Source organism: Poecilia formosa, unplaced genomic scaffold (genome assembly GCF_000485575.1).
Source record: "Poecilia formosa unplaced genomic scaffold, Poecilia_formosa-5.1.2 Scaffold328, whole genome shotgun sequence".
NCBI lineage: Eukaryota > Metazoa > Chordata > Actinopteri > Cyprinodontiformes > Poeciliidae > Poecilia > Poecilia formosa.
This window is the reverse complement of record NW_006800267.1, coordinates 267375-286962: the sequence shown is the minus strand read 5'-3', so window position 1 is coordinate 286962 and position 19588 is coordinate 267375. Positions and strand designations below refer to the sequence as shown.

Here is a 19588-nt window from a genome sequence, read left to right as displayed (position 1 = left end):
TGACCATGATTCCAACAATAACAAGAAAGACAAAAGATGACGATAACATTTTATTTCCAACATTAAAAACAAATGTCAACTTAGAGAAATAATGACATAAAAATAGGAATACTAACCGAATACTACTGTTGCCATCATTTATTAAATCTTATCCCCAACTAACTCATTCAGTTTCTTTGTTCATTTCAGTCTTGATTAAAGAATCCAAATACTTCCCAAACTATAAATATTTTTCATGCAATTTGATAGCCATGTCATAAATATTCACTCTATACACTTTCAAAAGTTTTATTTACACAAATAATTTATTAGACTCTAGTTTACAGCAACTGCACAATCAACAGACTCCTGTAAGATGGCACTACAACTTCAAAACAACCAAAAACTACTTTCTATTCTTTATAATGCGATATACATGCATAACACCTGCACTCATTTAATATCACTCAACAACATGCCACTGGAAGCCCTTTTTGTACTTAAAATGATGTTGCAATCATGTTTTTGCACTAGTCATTTTTAAAAATGTATTAAAATTTACACAGCATAAAATACTGTTGCAGATTATCCTCATTTTTGTCCATGCTTTGTTTTCTAAAATTTAATTTTGTTTTCTAAAATTTTCTTCTCCCCTGAACCTCTTCTTTAGGAGAAGTTTTTTGTTATTTTCTGGCAACCGTTGTTTTGCTCTGTACATAATTTGACCATTTTTTAATTGGATACAATCCATAAATTTGATCATGTTTCACTTTAAAAAAATAAGTTTGTGTGCTCCAGATAACTCGCCTTATAAATTATCCATCTTTCTCTTTTTCATAGAATTGAATAGATCAAAGCAAGTAGACTAACACATGCCTGAACTAATTTTTAAGTGTGTAAGATAACAGATTTAATGGATGGACGGATATTAATTTCCCCACATTGACAAATAAAACATCCATCTATCCACCATATTGAACAACCATTTCAACATTTCAAAACACAGCTGACTCTAAACAGAGCTTTGACAAAGAAGCATTTGTGTTGCACTTTGTTATGAAACATCTTTGAAGTGGTTAAAGAAGAAATACCTGATTGAAAAACCTCCATATTTAGTTTTCCAGGTCCTAAAAGGATATCCTACCTATTAAGTTTATATCTCCTTGCATATGGTCTAGTGACGGTGTTCTGAAGATCTTTTGTTCATAGTGATTCTGTATTACTGTGTGGAGAGCAAATCAAGCATGTGGCATGTCAGCAACATTGTATCTTGCTGTGTGTTCCTCTTACAACACTTCCTTCTGCTTTTCATTAAAGTGCAAGATAGATCTAAACATATGCAGTTGTATTTTGTACTATCTAAGTAAATTCCACAAGAAAAAAGATTCAGATAATTTCTGATAGTCATATTTGTTGATGTTGTAGGTTTAGTTTCTGTGTGCTGATGTGAGCATAATGGTAATAGCTGTTTTAATGTTGATTAAGAAACATGACACAAATTTTCACAGTGCCCCAACATCCAGTCTCAGACAGGAAACTAAGTGCATACAGCTTTCAGATTTGATTCGAGATTTAGAAGAGGCCTTATGACCATGTATGGCCACCTTTTGTTTTTCCGTGAAAGCTGAAAACCCAGAATGACTTTGTCTGAGGATGACTGTTGGTTCACTAAAGAGAACCCTGCGGCAGACATTACAGCTATCTCTTCAGTTTCACTTCCAGTGTTCTCTTCTGGAACAGCAGCTGTGAACTATTTTTCTTGTGCATCATTTCCATCGATAGCTTGACCAAAAGTGCTTCCTTGGTGTTTTTCTTCTAATGTGGTTCTTGAAGTGATGTCCGTCATCTCATTTGTTTCTGGAAGTAAAGAGAATGTCTTTGAAAGTCTGTGAGGCAGAAAACTGGTCAGGGAAATTCGGTTGGATGATGCCAATACCGCATTGCCGTTGTTAGCTTCTCCATCCAGTAGAGGCGAAGGACCTGCCCAGCTAGTAGTCGTCTGCTCCTTCTGAAGTCTCTTTTTGCGGATGTAAATGAGCAGAAATCCTACAATCATCAGTGACAGCATTGAACCTATTATTGCTGCCACAACTTTGCCGTGTTGTGAACCATTTTTCTTTGCCTTGTCAACGATTGATGTCTCTGAGATGGAGGGTTGTGTTGTGTCACCACCTGGAACTTGCTTGGTACTTTTAGATTTTCTTTCTTCAGGCTTGATAGACGTGGTTTTCGTATGAATGGCCGTCAATCTGGATGTAGGTATAAATGATGAGGTCACTTCATTTAACTTTATCTGTGAGGTTGATGTTCTCTGTGTGCCGCGGTTTTGTGTAATGTTGCTTAGCACCGGAGGTGCTGTTGAATTGTTGATTCGCTGACTGGTCTGACTACTCAGGGTCATTGTTATGGATTTCCAAACGTTAGACTTAACAGTTGGTGTATTTGATGAACTGGTGAGAGTTGGTGCCGTCTCACTATTTACTGAAAGTATTCTTGGAGGCGTCATCCGAGTTGTATGCAGTGAAGGAGTAGAGGTTCTTGGGTCCTCTGGTGTAGTCCTATCAACACTGGTAGTTGTTGTGTTGACAGATGGAATCTCTGACAGCTGTTGCAAAGTTGATGGCTGTCGTGTTGCCAACTGGGTGTTTTGGGTCATGTTGCCAGTTGTCATGTCTGTGGTGTTGAGTTGCAGCTCAGATTTTACTGTGCTGATTGCTGCCATTGGCAGAAAAATAATGAAGGTAAAGCTGATCATTTTGGCCTCAGATCTTCTGTTACACACACCTGATGTTTCACACTAAAACAGACGGAGATCCAGATTCATTGTCAATGACTTCTCATGAAAAAATAACCAACACCAAGAATTGTAACTTGATATGCTTCATACATCTAAAGAAGTTTTTCTTATTGTTGATCCCAGGTTCATATCTTACAGCAGGAGTGTCCAAAGTCGGTCCTGGAGGGCCGGCATCGTGCATGTTTTAGTTCTCTCCCTAGTGGTAGTAACAACTTCCTCAGCAAGTCAGTGTTCTCCTTAGGCCTCTAACGAGCCATCATTTGATGCAGGTGTGCTAAACCTGGGAGAGAACTAAAACATGCAGGATATCGGCCCTCGAGGACCGACTTTGGACACCCCTGTCTTACAGTAATTACCTAGGAGAATGATAAATTGATAAATTACACATTTTTTAAATGCATTCAATTTTTCCATGTACTAATATATATAATACATGGTGCTAACAGGTTTTTCTGAGATCTTGGATCTCAATGAGACAACCTGCATAAATAAAAAATAAAAAAACATTACAAAGCATATGGAAGCAGAAGGGAAACTTATTTAATTAACACATTCTTTAAGCTGCTTCCGTGTTTTAAAAACAGAAACACAGAAGTAGCTCACTCTGCAAGTGAGCTGTACTTATCTTTGTAGCCTTTGTTTTAAAGATTTTAAAATCATTTGGTTGACATTGTAATTTTGCAGGTTTGCAAGTTAAATCTGTTTACATGTTTGCTGGATTTCATATGTCCTGTAATCCAAGGTGAATTATGACAGATTAGGAACTCAAGCACATCATACCCTGTACACAAAGCAACCTTATTTTTCTTAAACTGATGTTATATTTGGCCTCAGTGATGGCTTCCTGCAAATGCAAGTCAACTGTAGGTCATCAATACTCTCTCAAACGTCACTGATCCTCATCTTCTTGATGAAAATTAACCCTATATTCTTCCTGGTGTTTGGCTTGTTGAACCAGAAGTGCAATTTTTCCTACAAGCAACCAAAACAGTTGCACTTAGAACATCATACCACTGGCCTTCTGAGAGGAGCCCGTGCTTGGACAGTTCAGTTGTTTTTCTGTATGCAAGCGATGGGTCCTCTTTGGTTTACAAAGTTTCAACAATAAAGATATGAAAATGTTTTCTTTATTGAGTCTTAAAATGTATGAAAAGTAACTTTACAAAAGCCTTTGAAAGTCAGTTCAAATATTTGAATAAAATCTGATCTTGCTTAGCAGCTAATTAATAATTTGAGTTTTACTGTATTTATAAGATCACATTGCATCTTGAACATCTTTTCTAGAAACAGCCATTGAACATGAACCTAATTTTTAAGACAATAAAAATTACTTTAGGTTCAGAAATTTGTACTTACCTATGATTCTACTAGGATAACCCGGGTTTGGTATCAAGATGTATTAAAAGTTCGAAGATTAACCTGTTAGGCTTAACATAATGTTGACTGAAGGAAAGCAGGAACTAAGAGCAGAAAATAACCCCACCTTTTTGAGATGTTGAAACTGACGCTTTCCTCACTGACAGGAAATGAGACATTTTAAACTGACAACCATGTGTGCTCTCCTACTATTTTGCGAAACCCTAGGTAAGAGTAAAGTTGTTGTAAGACAAAACTGAAAAGAATCTAACTTCTCTTTAGTTTCCTGTCAGAATATTCCAGTTACTTTCTGTCAAAACTAATGTAAGAATCCACCATTAAAATAGTTAAAATAACTGATTACAGTAATTAAATAAAGCAATACACTCCTAAAACATCTGCAGCAATTTTTTTTGCTGATGTTTAAGGACTTCAACCTTTATAGAAATATAAGATAACATTAATTAGAGGACGTACATCGATATGTCCGTAATATGTCTGTAGAGATACCACCTTTTTTGTCCAGATCTGTTTCATTAGTTGATTTTTTTATGATTCTGCTGAGCCACATTTCAAAAGCAATGTCTGGTTTTCATGGTAGTAAATTTTAATTTGGAACTTGTCACTTTCAAGTTATTTTGGGCTTGTTGGTCACTGATAAAGGGGTACCAAAAATTTTGTTCGTATGTAGATATTTGGAAGCTCTGGTTGAACAACTATATAACTCTAAGTTTTAGGTCATCTGCATTTTAAGAACTGCTTTGACTGCACATGAGGTCAGCTGTGTCCCATCTTGATTACATTTCTTTGATTTGTTTTTTTTTGTTTGTTTGTTTTTTTGTTTGCTGTTGCACAGCTGCAACTTAGTAAGAGAGTGCTTATGTTCTGGTAACCAAAGTCCAATCCTACGTATGGACATGTTAACGGATCCAGAAGGCCAGACGAATAGCTGGAGATCAATATACTGTTTGTTCTGCTTCTTTCAGGGGAGCGGTACAGGATCTTAAGAACACACCACCAGACGTAGAGACAGATTTTTCCCTAGAACTCTGAAATATTTCCTGCCCCAGTGTATACTCAAACAACTTCCACTGAGAGAAACAAATACAATTGTCGGTTGACGACATAAAAACTGTAACTTGTGTTTTTTATACATCCCACCTCAACTTAGTGCTCCTAAGTTCTACGTGTGACTGGCACTTATTATTCTCTGCACCTGTGAAGAGAATAACCAACCGAAATTTCTTTGTGTGAACACATGAGGACCAAAAAACGTTTTTTTGATTCTTGGCTGGACTGCAATACCTGTTTGATTATTTATAGGGGTGCACCTATTTATCGGCACCGATTTCTTTAATTTTGGGAGATCAGTGATCGGCCGATGCTTAAATATGAAAACGACATTATCCAGTGATCTTATCTACCTCAGCAAATGTCTAAAAATCAACTGCTGTCCTCTTCTGCTCTCCGATTAGAGGTTTGGTTGACAGACCGGCCCACCAGGTCATGTCTGCACATTTGCAGACATGTCAATAGTCACCCCACTGTTGCCAACTCGGTGACTGAATTGGTATATTTAGCGACATTTCAGAGAAAACATTTGCTAACAGCCAAAATTGGAATCGACAAGTCAGGGTTTTTAAAGATAGGTAATCGGCAATTGGCCAGGAAACTACAATTGGTGCACCCATAATTATTTAGGTGTTATGTTTTTCTTTTTTCACATAGTAGATGTAAAGACCACACATTATCCAGAGTCTATGTTTGGTATGAACTCAAAGTAAAAAGATCGCAAAGCTTTTTAAAAAAAATTTATTTATCACAAATCATATCATTATTGAGACATTCACCAATATTATTTCATATCTCAGGTTTTTCTAATTTGGTACTGATCCCCAACCTTTCCATTGATCCATACCGTTACCCTTTTACCCTGGAGACTTCAAAAAAAAAAAAAAAGCGCTATCTGAAGAGAATGCATGTTGTATTATTGTCTCCTGAACTCTTGATATTTTGTCATGTTTTAGTCACTAACCTTATTTTATTAGGATTTACTTGATAACCAGACACAAAGTACTGCATAATTGTGAAGTGGCATAAATGCTTGCACAAGGAGCTGCATAAGTTTGTTTGAAAAAGTATGAATAAGAGCAACACTCTAAAGCACTTATTGACTGTCAGATGAGGTTAAAGGCCACTTTATAAACAGACTGTTCTGTTATGAACACAACAAAAATGTGTTTTTTCTCCACAATCTCTCATGAAGTTTTTGATTGAAATTGGACACATTGGGATGTCAAAATAATTCTTCCTAATTTGGCCAGGATGAACTCAGTTCTAACTGAAAGCTTAAAATATTCTTTCAGATTTCTCATATTCTATCAATATGAGTAAGTATCTCACATACTTATTTCAGTGTTTTCTTTTTCCTTTATTTGTTTAAGTAGCTCTGTAGCATCATACAACTCAAACATCAAACTTTGCTTTTTGTATTAACACTTTTTTCATATTTGAACTTGAATCTGTTGGTGAAGAAACAATTTTGACAGCTCAACTTTTTCAAAAACTGTACAATTTGTAATCTTCCATCAGTATTAATTTATTGGTTTCTTTTTAAGTTTAAATGAATCTTAAATTCTAGAGATAATCCCAATTTTTTAATATCTAAGTAGCTTTATGTTTTACAATAACTTTAGTTTCTAAAAAATGAGAATAAAGACAACATAAAAAATTTGGTCTGTTTAGACAGGGGTTGGTTACCATTTCATACAACAAGAGGCATGTCTTCCAAATCCTTGGGGACCTCCAAACAGGAATCCTTAGAACTGGAGCTCTGGATCTGAAAGACTTTTTCTTCAGGTTCAGTAGAAGTTGCTTTCCCTTCATCAAGTCCTGCCCAAGCTTCCTCCTTAGCCTCCTGTATGTCAGTCATACCGTCTGTTCTCACCTCCTCTAGCATAACAGTGGTATCACACGGGCCAACCAGCCCTTCTATCTCTGTTTGATCTGCTTCCCAGTAGTGAGTACCACTTATGTCCGTGTTAGATCGGCGACTTCGGGGGATGTAGACCCGGTGCTGAAGGACACAGATCTGACATGCAAGCACAGATGTTGTAACCAGTAAGCAGAGGATTAACCCTCCTGCTGAACCAATAGCAATGAGACCCATCTCAGTGTCAATTAAGCAGTCGCCACCAGTGGCATTGATTACAACAGCTGGGTTTTCATGGTAAGTTGCTGAGAGGTGGGACTCCGCTGTAAATGTTGGGCTGCCTGTTTGGTCTTGGGATGTGGGTAAATCTATGGTGGTAGTAGAAAGAGCTTGGTCTGCTTCAGCAGGGTGGAGCAGGAACAGGAGAAACAGGCACAGAGTTCTGGTGGTTTTCATCATGTTCTGAAAAAAAGAATATCATCATGGAGAGCAAAATTACAACCCAGTTTTGGTCATCTTTGCATCATTTTTACATTTTCTTCTTACTGACTATCATTGCTTTAAATTTTTTGCATTGTTTCTAGTTGAATACTTACATAAGGTAGTTTCCAGAAGCCTGTGTGTTGAAACGGAGAGATGAATGAACTGATGCAGACTTGAGAACTGCTGTGAATGGTCCTTTCGACCTTTGCACTTGGTCTTTTTCTCTGCTTGGGTTATTTCAGGGTGTCAGGTCCGAAGCTACAGAAGCTGAAGAGCTGTTCTTAAAGAAGCAAAAGCATCAGTATTTTTAGACACTTAATGTTTCAAAGCATGCTTTGTGTCATTTGTATATTTGTGTATTTGTTCTATCTAAAGAGCACTTATTACAGAAAAACCTGAGTGTGTATTTTACCATATCTATTTTTGTCTTTCCTCAGGTTCAAAACAGGCCAAATTAATGGTGACCTGCTCATCTACCATGTACTCCTCACCCTCAAACCTTACTACGCTAAGCCCTATGAAATAGTTGTAGACTTAACTCATGTTGGACCAAGCAATCGTTTCAAGACTGACTTTCTATCCAAGTGGTTTGTGGTCTTTCCTGGCTTTGCGTATGAGAATGTGGCAGCAGTTTATGTCTACAACTGCAACACTTGGGTGAGGGAGTATACCAAGTATCATGAGAGGCTTCTGACTGGTCTTAAGGGGAGCAAGCGCCTGCAGTTTATTGACTCTCCAGCCAAGTTGGCAGAACACATTGAACAAGACCAACAGAAACTCCCAGCAGCCACTTTGACTTTGGAAGAAGACCTCAAAGTGTTCCACAATGCCCTCAAGCTGGCTCACAAAGACACCAAAGTTTCAATAAAGGTACGGTGGCAATGAAAAGTTTGATTTCCTCTACTATTGTTAATATCAACAAGCAAGAATTAGATCATTCTAAAGGGTGCAGCAAGAACAAGATTTCTGAAACCTATGAATATTTTTTACCCCTCAGGTGGGTTCCACAGCTGTTCAGGTAACCTCAGCTGAGCGGACCCGGGTGCTTGGTCAGCCCGTCTTTCTCAATGATGTTTATTATGCCTCAGAGATTGAGGAAATTTGCCTGGTGGATGAGAGTCAGTTTACTCTTACCATGGCCAACCAGGGGACACCTCTCACATTCATGCACCAAGAGTGTGATGCCATTGTCCAGTCCATAATTCATATCCGTACTCGCTGGGAGCTGTCTCAGCCTGACTCAATTCCCCAGCACACAAAGATCCGTCCAAAAGATGTCCCCGGGACTCTTCTCAACATCGCTCTGCTCAACCTGGGGAGTTCTGATCCAAGTCTCCGGTAGGTAGCTTAAGGGCTTCAAGCCAAAAATCATTTCCTCATAAAACACAGTAGCTTGTAGGGCTGTAACGATTTCTCGAATCATTCAAGTACCTCGATTACTAAAATTCCTCAAGGCAAATTATCTGCCTCATAGTATCTTTAAATTTTATTATTTAGATGACTAAATAATAAAACAGCAGTCACTTTAAGGCTTTTTATTATTTGTTTCGGCCAAGTAATTATTTGTGTTGCGCAACAATCTTACTTCTGCCTGAGTTGTTGTCGAATGCTCAGTGCTAGCAGCATAACATCCAATTTTCAAGTTTGGTCTGGGGGATTTCATTGATTATTGATAATGTTTGGGGTTGTAACGTTTTTCGGGAGGCCTGTAGGCATCCTTAAATTGACTGGCACGATGCATGGAATACAACAGCCTTTCTCCTCCTGGAGCTGCTGCCTATTGGCTGGTCCAGAAAGAACGCAGCGAGTGTATTTATACAGATGGAGCGGATAGACGCAACACTCCGGGCTGCTGTGCTGCAGTTGATGCTTAACGTAGCATTAGCTTTATAGATGAACCGGAAAATAAATCTACAAACGTATGCTGGTCGCAACAAATGGGTGGCAGAGCGCATCGTGGCAATACATAGCTGGTAGATGTGTTTCTGTGTGTGATGGAGGAGCCAAGTCCAGTCGCTCACATGGACACAAAAGCTATAAATGGCTGGACAAAGTGAGAGTTCACCTATTAAATTGTGAAAACATAAACTAACAACTGGAGTATAGACATGTTTTTAGAAGCATCTTTGTGAGTCTGCCTCTTTATTATTACATTAAATATAATTTAATAATAATTTAACAATAATAATAAAGATTTTTGTATAATTTTTGTTCAGGTTAACTTAAAAAGTGAGCTATTACTGTTGCAAGTTATTTTCTAAACTACAAAAAAGTAATTGTTAGGGATGCACAAATCTGAAAATTTGGGCCTATGTTGATATCTGATATAAATACTGCCATTATGGCAGTACAGTGATCCCTCGCTATAACGCGGTTCACCTTTCACGGTCTCGCTGCTTCGCTGATTTTTTTTGTGCAGTTTTTTTTTTTTCACAGTGCATTGTGTTCTGCGTCCTGATTGGTTAAACAGTCTCCGAGCTCCTTCTCTACCTGTGTGCCAATAACGTTACGGTATTTAAATATAAGTAATACAGATTGGCCATTCAGGAGATGAGAGCTAAAAACTTTGAAAGCCTGAGGAAAAAACTGTGGCCAGAATCAGCGCAAAACCCGACCAGAGGCTCGCTTGATGAGATCCATCGCTCTGCCGTAGATCCAGCTGTGAATCTCTCGGGGCAGGTTGGAGGAGACGCTTTAATGACATGACTCCAGATCACATTAAGGCCCGATTGATGAACACGCACATCCGCTGACCTGAAAACAGCGTTTGTTCTTTGGTTTCAATGTAGAGTATTTAATTATGCTGTATAATAACTGTAAAAACTAAAGGTACTACTTTGCTGATTTCACTTATCGCGGGTTATTTTCAGAACGCAACCCCTAAGAAAAACGAGGGATCACTGTATATATCAGTATTTCATTTTATCAATGTATTTGTTTATTCGATTAATCATCGGAATAATTGATAGAATACTTGATTACTAAAATAATCGTTTACAACAGCCATAGTAGCTTGTCAACATTAAACTAATTGAGCTCCAAAAGCATGGCTGATCCACGTATGACTGCATTGTCGTACATGCAGAGCTAAACCAGGAGGCACAGATCTGTGTGACAAACACAGTCCATGTTGAATTGAATTAAAATCAGCTGTACTTTGTATAGAAATACTTGACTTGACCAAATATTACTCATTGTCTTTTCCACATCCAGGTCTGCAGCCTACAATCTCCTCTGTGCTTTGACTTGCACATTTAACCTAAAGATAGAGGGACAGCTGTTGGAGACGTCCGGTCTCTGTATCCCAGCGAACAACACACTTTTTATTGTCTCTATCAGCAAGACCCTTGCTGCAAATGAGCCGCATCTGACACTGGAGTTCTTGGAGGAATGCATTTCTGGCTTCAGCAAATCCAGTAAGACATGCTGGAACCACATTTAGCATGGCATTTACCCGAAGTAGGTATTTGACACTTGACACAATGTAAGCAATTTGCTGGTCCAGGAGGAGTGAATGCTGCGAGGTACTGGATTCACACAGACTCTGTTCTACTGAAACTCACAAGGAATTTTGATTATATTGAGATTAAATTAGGATTATTTCTGAAATGAGTGTGTTGGACTGAACACACTCAAAGTAGAGGGTAGAGTAGAAATTTACAAATATCTCTACCATTTATTTTTTAATTAGTTTAAAAACAGGATTATTTAAATGAACCAAGACTGACTGTCGGAATGCAGAAGTAGATCATATGTTTTGGAGTCGAAAAGTGGGTAAGCAAAACCATAAGTTTGCTTCTCGCCTACTTTTAAAACTGGTTGCTTCACTTGCTTCATTCTTTAAGTGCCTGTGTTTGCCATATTGCCAGTAAATATAGCTGTAAATGTTGTGTAAATCAGTGTTTTTCAACCTCTGTGCCGCGGCACACTAGTGTACCGTGAGTGATCGTCATCACCCTGAGGTGTGCCGTGGAAATTATCCAATTTCACCTACCGTATTTTCCGGACTATTAGCTGCTACTTTTTTCCTACACTTTGAACATGCGGCTTTTCTGTGGATTTTTCTTCAGCCACCAGGGGGCTCTCTAGCAGGAAGTGAATCATTGGAAGTCAAAATTGGAAATCAAAGAGGAACGTGCTAATTTTCATTTAGAACAACCACATGCTAGCAGCAGGCACGACGGAGAAATGTTTTCAAACTCATATGATGCAGCTTCTAAGTTGAAGAGTATCGATCTGGCACTACAGGAGGGAAATAAAGCCGCTGCACGTAAACTTGGCGTGAACAAAACTGGATTTGCGTCCTTAATATATCCAGCAGTTATTAGGACGCAGCTCTCTGCTGCCATCTGCTGAGTCCTTATGGAAAACCGAGAGCGGTAGAGATACCAGCGGCCTGTAGCCCGGTGCGGCTGATGTATGTAAGTTTCCAGGGTGGGGGGTTCACAAAAACCCTAACCCCTATCCAAAAATAGCAGAGGTATTTCTTACAATGCTTTGGAGCTTAGGCCTGCTTTGTTTGTGGTAAACGGTGGTGTGGTTGTAATGGCATTTTTGTGCTTTAGTGATGCCTAATAGTTTGCAGGGAGACCCCCACTTCATAGAATTAATGCACAAGTGTGTCCTTTATCTTTTATTTTTTTTAAATTAGATGTCAAAGTTTTTGAAACTCCTAACATGCACTAAAACTACATGCAGTAACTATGATTTGGAAGGCAATTGTAGTTACAGTGGATAGCAGGACTTTAAGGAAGGCTCAACAGTGTCAAAAAAAAAATGGGAAAATGCCAAGCAAACTTTTAATATTTAATAGTAAATACTTGTGTTTTCTGTGAACGTTAAGCAGAAGTTCTAAATGTTTTCTTACAGGTATTGAGCTCAAGCATCTCTGCCTGGAGTACATGACACCCTGGCTTCTAAACTTGGTCCGCTTCTGCAAACATAATGATGATGCCAAACGTCAGCGTGTCACAGCCATCCTGGACAAACTTATCACAATGACAATAAATGAAAAACAGATGTATCCCTCCATCCAGGCCAAGATCTGGGGCAGCCTGGGCCAAGTGAGTTTCAGCCCAACAAATGGAGAACCTCTTTTCATTCCATCAAGGTTGTGTCATTTTGGGACTCATTTCTCTTATCTTTAGATAACGGATCTGCTTGATGTGGTGTTAGACAGCTTTATCAAGACTAGTGCCACGGGAGGCCTAGGCTCCATCAAGGCAGAGGTCATGGCTGATACTGCCGTAGCTCTGGCTTCAGGGAATGTTAAACTGGTGTCCAATAAGGTAAGATTCTCCACAAATCAGAAGTGTGTTGGTCATGTGTAGTGCTGCATTTTTCAATAACGTAATAAAAATCTGGCCTCCAAAATGTAATAAAAAGTAATTAAAACTACATTAAGCAAATAATTAGAAAATGTTACATAACAACTTAATAAAATCCTGGAACAAATTTTGTAATAGTTTCTGGCGCATCATGTAACCTTATTACATTTTGCACTGACAGAAAATGCAGAAGTTGCTCTTTTAAAAAAAATCTAATAATGTGGCACATTTTGTAATGAACAGTCAGAGATCAGGGTTTGTGTTCATCCTAGTCATTATCCTCCTTATAATGATCATTTAATGATCAACTAGTAAGTTTCAAAGATTTAAATCTTTGAACGTTTGGCATTCTAATATTGCTTAGGATAGTCGTAACCAATCATCCTGCTGTGTGTTGTGTGTTAAGACTGATCCGGTCCAGTCAGTGGAACATTGGGACCATTCCAGTCTAAAATCTGGGATATTCAACATGTGGGATTGTCTTGGGCCGAATATGGCAGAGTGTGTGGTGTTCCCCAACTGGGAACGAGAAAGCAACCTGTTGACTGTGACAGGTAGCCAATCAGAAAGCATGGTGACTTAAGCACGGAGGGGAATCCCAAACAAAGAACCGCTGACATGGCAAAACCGAGAGTCCGGTGGACAGCGGAGATGGAGAACTGTCAAGTTGACATGTGGAAACAACATTAATGTTTATGGATCAATCAATGATAGTATATCGTCAGTCAATGACATTTCATTGCCAGTTTCAGTATTGTGTCTTTGGGCAATGACAATAAAGCAGGGATGTTCCGTTCAGGTTTTTTCTTTGCTTTCGAGTCCTTTCATTTTGAGTATCGACTGATGCTCACAGCAACTCTCACAGTTTGCTATAACTGCTTTCAGCGCTTTCCCGTTTTTTCACCAAAGTATCCAACAAACCAGAGAAACTAGCTGCATTTGTCGCTCGTTGCTTTTTTTTTTTTTCTATACACTGAAACTCAGAAAGGTTTTGGGATGGATTAAATATTAGGTTTCTCCTTCATGAATATTTTCTGGGGATGTTCTTTTACTTTTGTTTTAATCAGTCAAGCTAAATCTCCCTGGAACAAAACCCAGCAGGCCTTGATCCACCCCAAACCAGGAGGGTTATAAACATTTCCACAGAAATTTTGGAAGAAGTTTCCTTGACCTGCTGTTTGAAGCAGCTGATCAGATGTTCGTCTCTATAGAAGCTGCCCTGATCCCACCCCTCCACCCCCACTGAGTTTGATGGTTGAAGTTCAAGTGACATGTAGTACTTTATTAAATCATGAAATATCTCATTTCTAAAAAATAAATCGGTGCATTTAATTAAAGGCACATATAATTCATTCTATATTTTATAAATTACATCTGTATTCCCAGTTTTTAATAAATTAATTACACATTTAAATACTTATTTCACAGCTTATCTGTGCTCTCCATAGATACTGATGTTGTCCTTGAATCCACCAGTCCAAACACCATAGTTGTGGTGCTGCAGGTCATATTTAAACCGATTTACTCTGAAATTTGAAGCTTACAGTCCAAACCTGTTGTACACTTAATAAAAGATCAGAGTATGAAACAAATGGTTTAGTATATTTATAGTATATTTAGTATAGTACATGTCAGTAGATACATTTTAGATGTACTTATCCACTTTACTGAGCGTAGAAGAAGCAGTCAGCAGACACTGTGTAGTGTTCTCTGCTCCTCATCGTCTGCTTTATCAGAAAGATGTAAGTTTTGTAAAAGAGACATTGTGCACTGGAAGTTGATTGCTTACTTTTGCAAACATTTAGAGGTGGAAGTAGTTTTAGAATCCTGAAGAGCAGAAATTAGCTTCTGTATACCAACATTAGGCCAATACGATAAACTCATGGTGTTCGACTTTATTCTGATGGACTTTCAACTCTCTTCACCACAAAGGATATAGAATCTGAAAAGACTGGAAGGTCATTGGAAGAAGACTGTTGCTGTTTAGAGCAACTTCTCTCAGTGTCTCAAACTATCATGTTACGCTCATGAATCATTGTGAAATGTCCTCCGTAGCAGAAGAGCTTGGTAAATTTCCTTGCTACAATGGGTGGTGATTACTAAAGTATAGATATGTTTTTTTATATATATGTTCCATGCCTTTTCTATAGTTGCTAAAATATACTAAGAATTGTGCCGTCTTTAGAAAGCATACCACCTCATGATTACCTCAGACAGGAAAATTGTATTTGTTTCATTGGTTTGTGATACAATTAGCTCTTCACTTTCAATCCAGTTTAATATTTGTGTTCCTGCTCTGCTGGCTCATTCAAAATTAAACATAAATTTAGTGACAGTAAACCCAGGAGGCATCTTGTTCATAGATATTTAGTGGCTAAGCGAAACAAACTATTTTACCAGGTATTTTATTTGTAGACTTATCTAAAAATTCTTTTTGCTAATGTTTTTTTTTTTTGAGGCCATACTTAATATGTACTGTTTGATTAAAAAATAAAAACACAAAGTTTAACTTAAGGTTATTTTAAGATGTCAAAACTAGTCAAATTTTCATCCTAAGAGACAGGAGACAGAACTCTTCACAAAACACAGTGCATACATACAACGTTGGAAGTTTTGTTGTGAAAAGTCTGCATGAATTATAATCATTACTTACATGGTAGAAGTGCAATTCCAAAGCAGTGAATTCCTAGTGACTTACAGAAAGCAAAAAGAAAAACTCATCCACTCACTATCCATCATCTGTGTGCTTTGTGTCAATTTCAGCCTTCTGCCCAGACAAACAAACACAACATACACAGGCAGACACAATAGAAAATTCTGGGCCTGGCTCCTATTATGGCACACATCAGTACTACTTTGAATAGTGGTCATTGTGAAGACTGTTGCCTAAGAAATGGCAGGCAGTGTTTGGTTTGTGCTGCTGCTCTGCTGCGGGTTTAAAGTAACTTCACCAAACTGCTGCAATGGTTGCTGATTTGATCCCGCCTGGACAGCAATAAATACATTCACAATATGAAGATGGTTTCCTCAGACCAGCTTTTTTGAGGTGGTCTTAGAATGAGTCAGCAATTGTTTGAATTAAGTCATTCTAAGGCTCAGTTAAGACACATGTGACTTCCTGTAGGCAGCAAAATGGATTCTCTTCTGCAAGAGAATCCTGGCCAACGTGAAAACAGATCAGCTGCCTAACCTGTTCAGAAAACACTTCTGGACCACCTAACTTACCATGCCAACTTTATTGGTATAAAGTTGAAATTGCCTTTGCAGTAACACATAATCCTTTTTGTTTTAATTCTCTATTTTTGAAACTTTGAGATGATTACAAAAAGCTTGATTGCACGTCGAGGTCACAGTTCCAGTCTGTGATCAATTATAAAATTAACTGGCAGCAATACCTCCACCCACCCCCCTCCAGGAAGGTGTCACCGCTAAACAGAAACCAAGATGTAACTTCAGTGAACAGACTGCTCTGCTGTGGAATGGGCTTCACGGCACACAACGCTTTTTATGAAGCTTAAACAGAATTTTCCTCAAGAAAACTTGCTAAATCTGGTGGCAGAGGCGCCACCAGCAGCCCACTGTGTTTATAAAAAACATTAAAGGTGAGAGGAAATTAAAAATATCACTGGGTAGCAATATTGAAAGGCATTATAGAAAATACTTACACAAATGTATAATCTTAAAAAAAAATGCTTGAATTTTATCACAGACCATATATCAAGGATTTTAACATTTAATTATTGAGAATGATAATACTCTTACATTAGATTTAATACTTTCAGCATTGATACATGAAATATTTTAAAATATTTTAGAGGAAAAAAATCTTGACATGCTTTGGGGCCGCATGTGCACAAAGGATCAGTGGCTTTGTGTCTTTGTACTGGTTGATAGTGATGACTCTTTTTGTCATCACAAAAATACAGTAAAAAGCCAAAAACTGCCTGTTTATGTAAACATGGGATTCTAATGGTATTTTATGGACTCAGTTCAGGTTTTTAATTGATTTGTATTTTCAGATTCAGGAATTTTCTCATTTCTACTACAAGTTCAATCAGCTAGAATAAAGAGTAATGTCAGGTCTGGACATGTAACCTCTGGGCTGTACATGAGGCTTTACTCTAGTGTTATCTAATGGATTACTGTTTGTTGTCATGCCAGGACGCCGTACTGAGCACAGTGGAGCATTGTCTGCTGGCCTTGAACTCTTTGTCACCAAAGATTTGAATCAGTTCTTTTTTTCTTCTTCAGATGGAAGAACTGTTGCATTGTCATGTGCATGATTTAGCTCACATCTTTAATGTGTATTCACATTTGTTTTTGTTAGTTCAACATTCTTTTAAAGTATTTTGCAGTCCAGACCCATTCAATAAATTAGAATCTTATTGAAAAGATTCCATTTATTTCAGGAACTTTATCCTGGAAGGTCCTGGAAACGTATAGATTATTACACACAGAGGTGTGTCATAACAAATCATTTACTGATGGCTTTGAAAACATGACATTGAAAATTAGAATATTACATTAGACTGATTTAAAAAAAAATTATATTTTTAAAACCAGAATTTTGACTTAATGAAACATACATTTAATTTATTTTATTTATTTTTATACATGTATGGACTACTATTTTGTTTTTTGAAAAATAATTTTTTTTTAATGCTTGCTTAAAGGTTATTTTCAAAGGGTCCTTCTAATCTGATAACATGGCCTCTTAGTGCATTTGACTGAAATTAACATACATTTACACTGTTGAGAATCAAAATTTGCACAAATATTTGACTAATGTAATTATTAATAACAATATTTTTTATTGAAATTAATAAAGCTAGTTAAATTGGGGAACCATCCATAAGCCTGAAGTAGAAATAATTTCTTTCTCTGTGAGAAAGAAATTATTCTGAATAGAAGAAACTCTTCATACAACAAATAATGACCACTGATGCACTTTATTTCTTTATTAACTTTATTATTAAAATAGTCCAACATAACAGCTGAATTATCCCACAAATAACCTCTTTCTCCAAGTACCAACATGCAATATAACAAATGATGGAAAAGGCATGAATGACATCAGACTTGTACAGCAGTTTTCAACCAGTCCTGGCTGCTTATTTTTTAGTTTTTCTTGAGGATAAGCTGATCTGGGCCTTTGTTGGGTATTGTCATTTAAAAATAAATAAATAAAAAATCATATGATATTGTGGTGTATTATCAGTGAAAAAAATTATTTTTTTATGAAGGTTCTGTTCTTAAGCATTGCTTCTAAGAATTTAATTTAATGGAGCCCTTAACTGGGCTGCACAGTTGGTAGCACTGTTGCCTTGCAGCAAGAAGGTTCTGGTTCTGGTTCTGGGTTCTCTGCTGTTTTATTTTCTCAACTGTCAAAGTCACTGCGCCAGGCAGTCTGCTCCTGACACATGATTTTTAAGGTTTAATTATTGGCCTTTTCTTTGGCAGGTCATTGGTCGGATGTGTAAGATCATAGACAAGACGTGCCTGTCACCAACTCCTACGCTGGAGCAGCACCTCATGTGGGATGACATTGCGATCCTGGCCCGCTACATGCTCATGCTGTCCTTTAACAACTCTCTGGACGTTGCAGCCCACCTGCCATACCTGTTCCATGTAGTGACGCTACTAGTAGCCACCGGGCCACTGTCCCTCAGAGCCTCTACCCATGGTTTAGTCATCAACATCATCCACTCCCTGTGCACCTGTTCACAGCTCAGCTTCAGTGGTAAGCAGCAATCTTTGTCTGCTGATTTTTAAATATATACACAAACTAAAAAAATAAGAAACTTGTGCCTTATGACAAAAAAATGTTTTGTTGTGTTAAATAATTACAGAGGAGACAAAGCAGGTTCTGAGGCTGAGCCTGACTGAGTTTTCGTTGCCAAAGTTCTATCTGCTGTTTGGCATCAGCAAAGTCAAATCAGCCGCCGTCATTGCCTTCCGCTCCAGCTACAGGGACCGCTCCTTCTCACCAGGCTCCTACGAGAGGGAGACCTTCGCTCTGTCCTCTCTGGAGACCGTAACTGAGGCCTTACTGGAAATTATGGAGGTCAGACAGATAACTATGCATTGTTAAGCAGGATTCTGTCTCTTTGTCACAGTGCTTGATTCTCATAGAAAATGTTTTTGAATAAATATTCACCACCATATTTTTTTATTCTTGTTTTATCCTTTTTGTTTGCCACAGTAATAGTTTAGTTTACATATACTTTACAACTTTTCTTCAAGAGCACATAGCTACATGTATGCTTATTGTATTATTTCTCTCTTTTGACTCCAGGCCTGTATGAGAGACATCCCAACTTGTAAGTGGTTAGACCAGTGGACAGAGCTTGCTCAAAAGTATGTACCTCTTTAAGCTTTTTTTGTTTTGTTTTTTAATGTATATAGTTTTGCTCAAGCTTTGAGGTATCTAATCTTTGTGCTTGGGTTGTAGATTTGCATTCCAGTACAACCCCTCCCTACAGCCCAGAGCCCTGGTGGTCTTTGGCTGCATCAGCAAGAGGGTGACTCATGGCCAGATCAAGCAGATCATCCGAATCCTCAGCAAAGCCAGCCCTTTGCTCAGCATAGACCGGGTAAGATGAGTCACAGTCACACCTGATCCATCTTCATGGCGTACTGCAGTAACCCAAAAGTTATGATTATACTGCAGCAGGAGCCAATCCTTAAACTTTGACCTAATCATTAAATGACTCC

General features: G+C 38.0%; 2 protein-coding genes and 1 long non-coding RNA gene across 6 annotated transcripts in view; 1 reads left to right on the top strand and 2 right to left on the bottom strand.

The window, feature by feature from the left end:
- Positions 1 to 19588, top strand: part of nf1a (neurofibromin 1a) — an 89266-nt gene that overhangs the window by 56637 nt on the left and 13041 nt on the right. For all 3 annotated transcript variants that reach the window (XM_007573396.2, XM_016661412.1, XM_007573395.2), the window contains 9 exons: positions 7985 to 8417; positions 8545 to 8885; positions 10761 to 10963; positions 12417 to 12610; positions 12695 to 12835; positions 18335 to 18614; positions 18724 to 18938; positions 19170 to 19231; positions 19326 to 19467. In XM_007573396.2, coding sequence (XP_007573458.1) covers positions 7985 to 8417; positions 8545 to 8885; positions 10761 to 10963; positions 12417 to 12610; positions 12695 to 12835; positions 18335 to 18614; positions 18724 to 18938; positions 19170 to 19231; positions 19326 to 19467 — 2011 coding nt within the window. The remainder of the gene's footprint in view (positions 1 to 7984; positions 8418 to 8544; positions 8886 to 10760; positions 10964 to 12416; positions 12611 to 12694; positions 12836 to 18334; positions 18615 to 18723; positions 18939 to 19169; positions 19232 to 19325; positions 19468 to 19588) is intronic.
- Positions 36 to 4783, bottom strand: LOC103152783 (protein EVI2B). The gene is made up of 2 exons (XM_007573394.2): positions 4133 to 4783; positions 36 to 2776 (listed from the first exon to the last, which is right to left on the bottom strand). The coding sequence occupies exon 2, from the start codon at positions 2732 to 2734 to the stop codon at positions 1730 to 1732; it is 1005 nt and encodes a 334-aa protein (XP_007573456.1). The 5' UTR covers positions 2735 to 2776; positions 4133 to 4783; the 3' UTR covers positions 36 to 1729.
- Positions 5925 to 15703, bottom strand: LOC103152784 (uncharacterized). 2 transcript variants are annotated; one of them, XR_477752.2, is made up of 3 exons: positions 15528 to 15703; positions 7661 to 7827; positions 5925 to 7526 (listed from the first exon to the last, which is right to left on the bottom strand). It is a non-coding gene; the product is annotated as an uncharacterized LOC103152784 (long non-coding RNA). The 2 variants fall into 2 exon arrangements; XR_001658813.1 differs by having other exon boundaries at positions 7661 to 7822; positions 15528 to 15702.

Bases quoted from the DNA above. Each gene is read 5' to 3' on its own strand.
- LOC103152783 (XM_007573394.2), bottom strand. From the start codon at position 2,734: ATGATCAGCTTTACCTTCATTATTTTTCTGCCAATGGCAGCAATCAGC.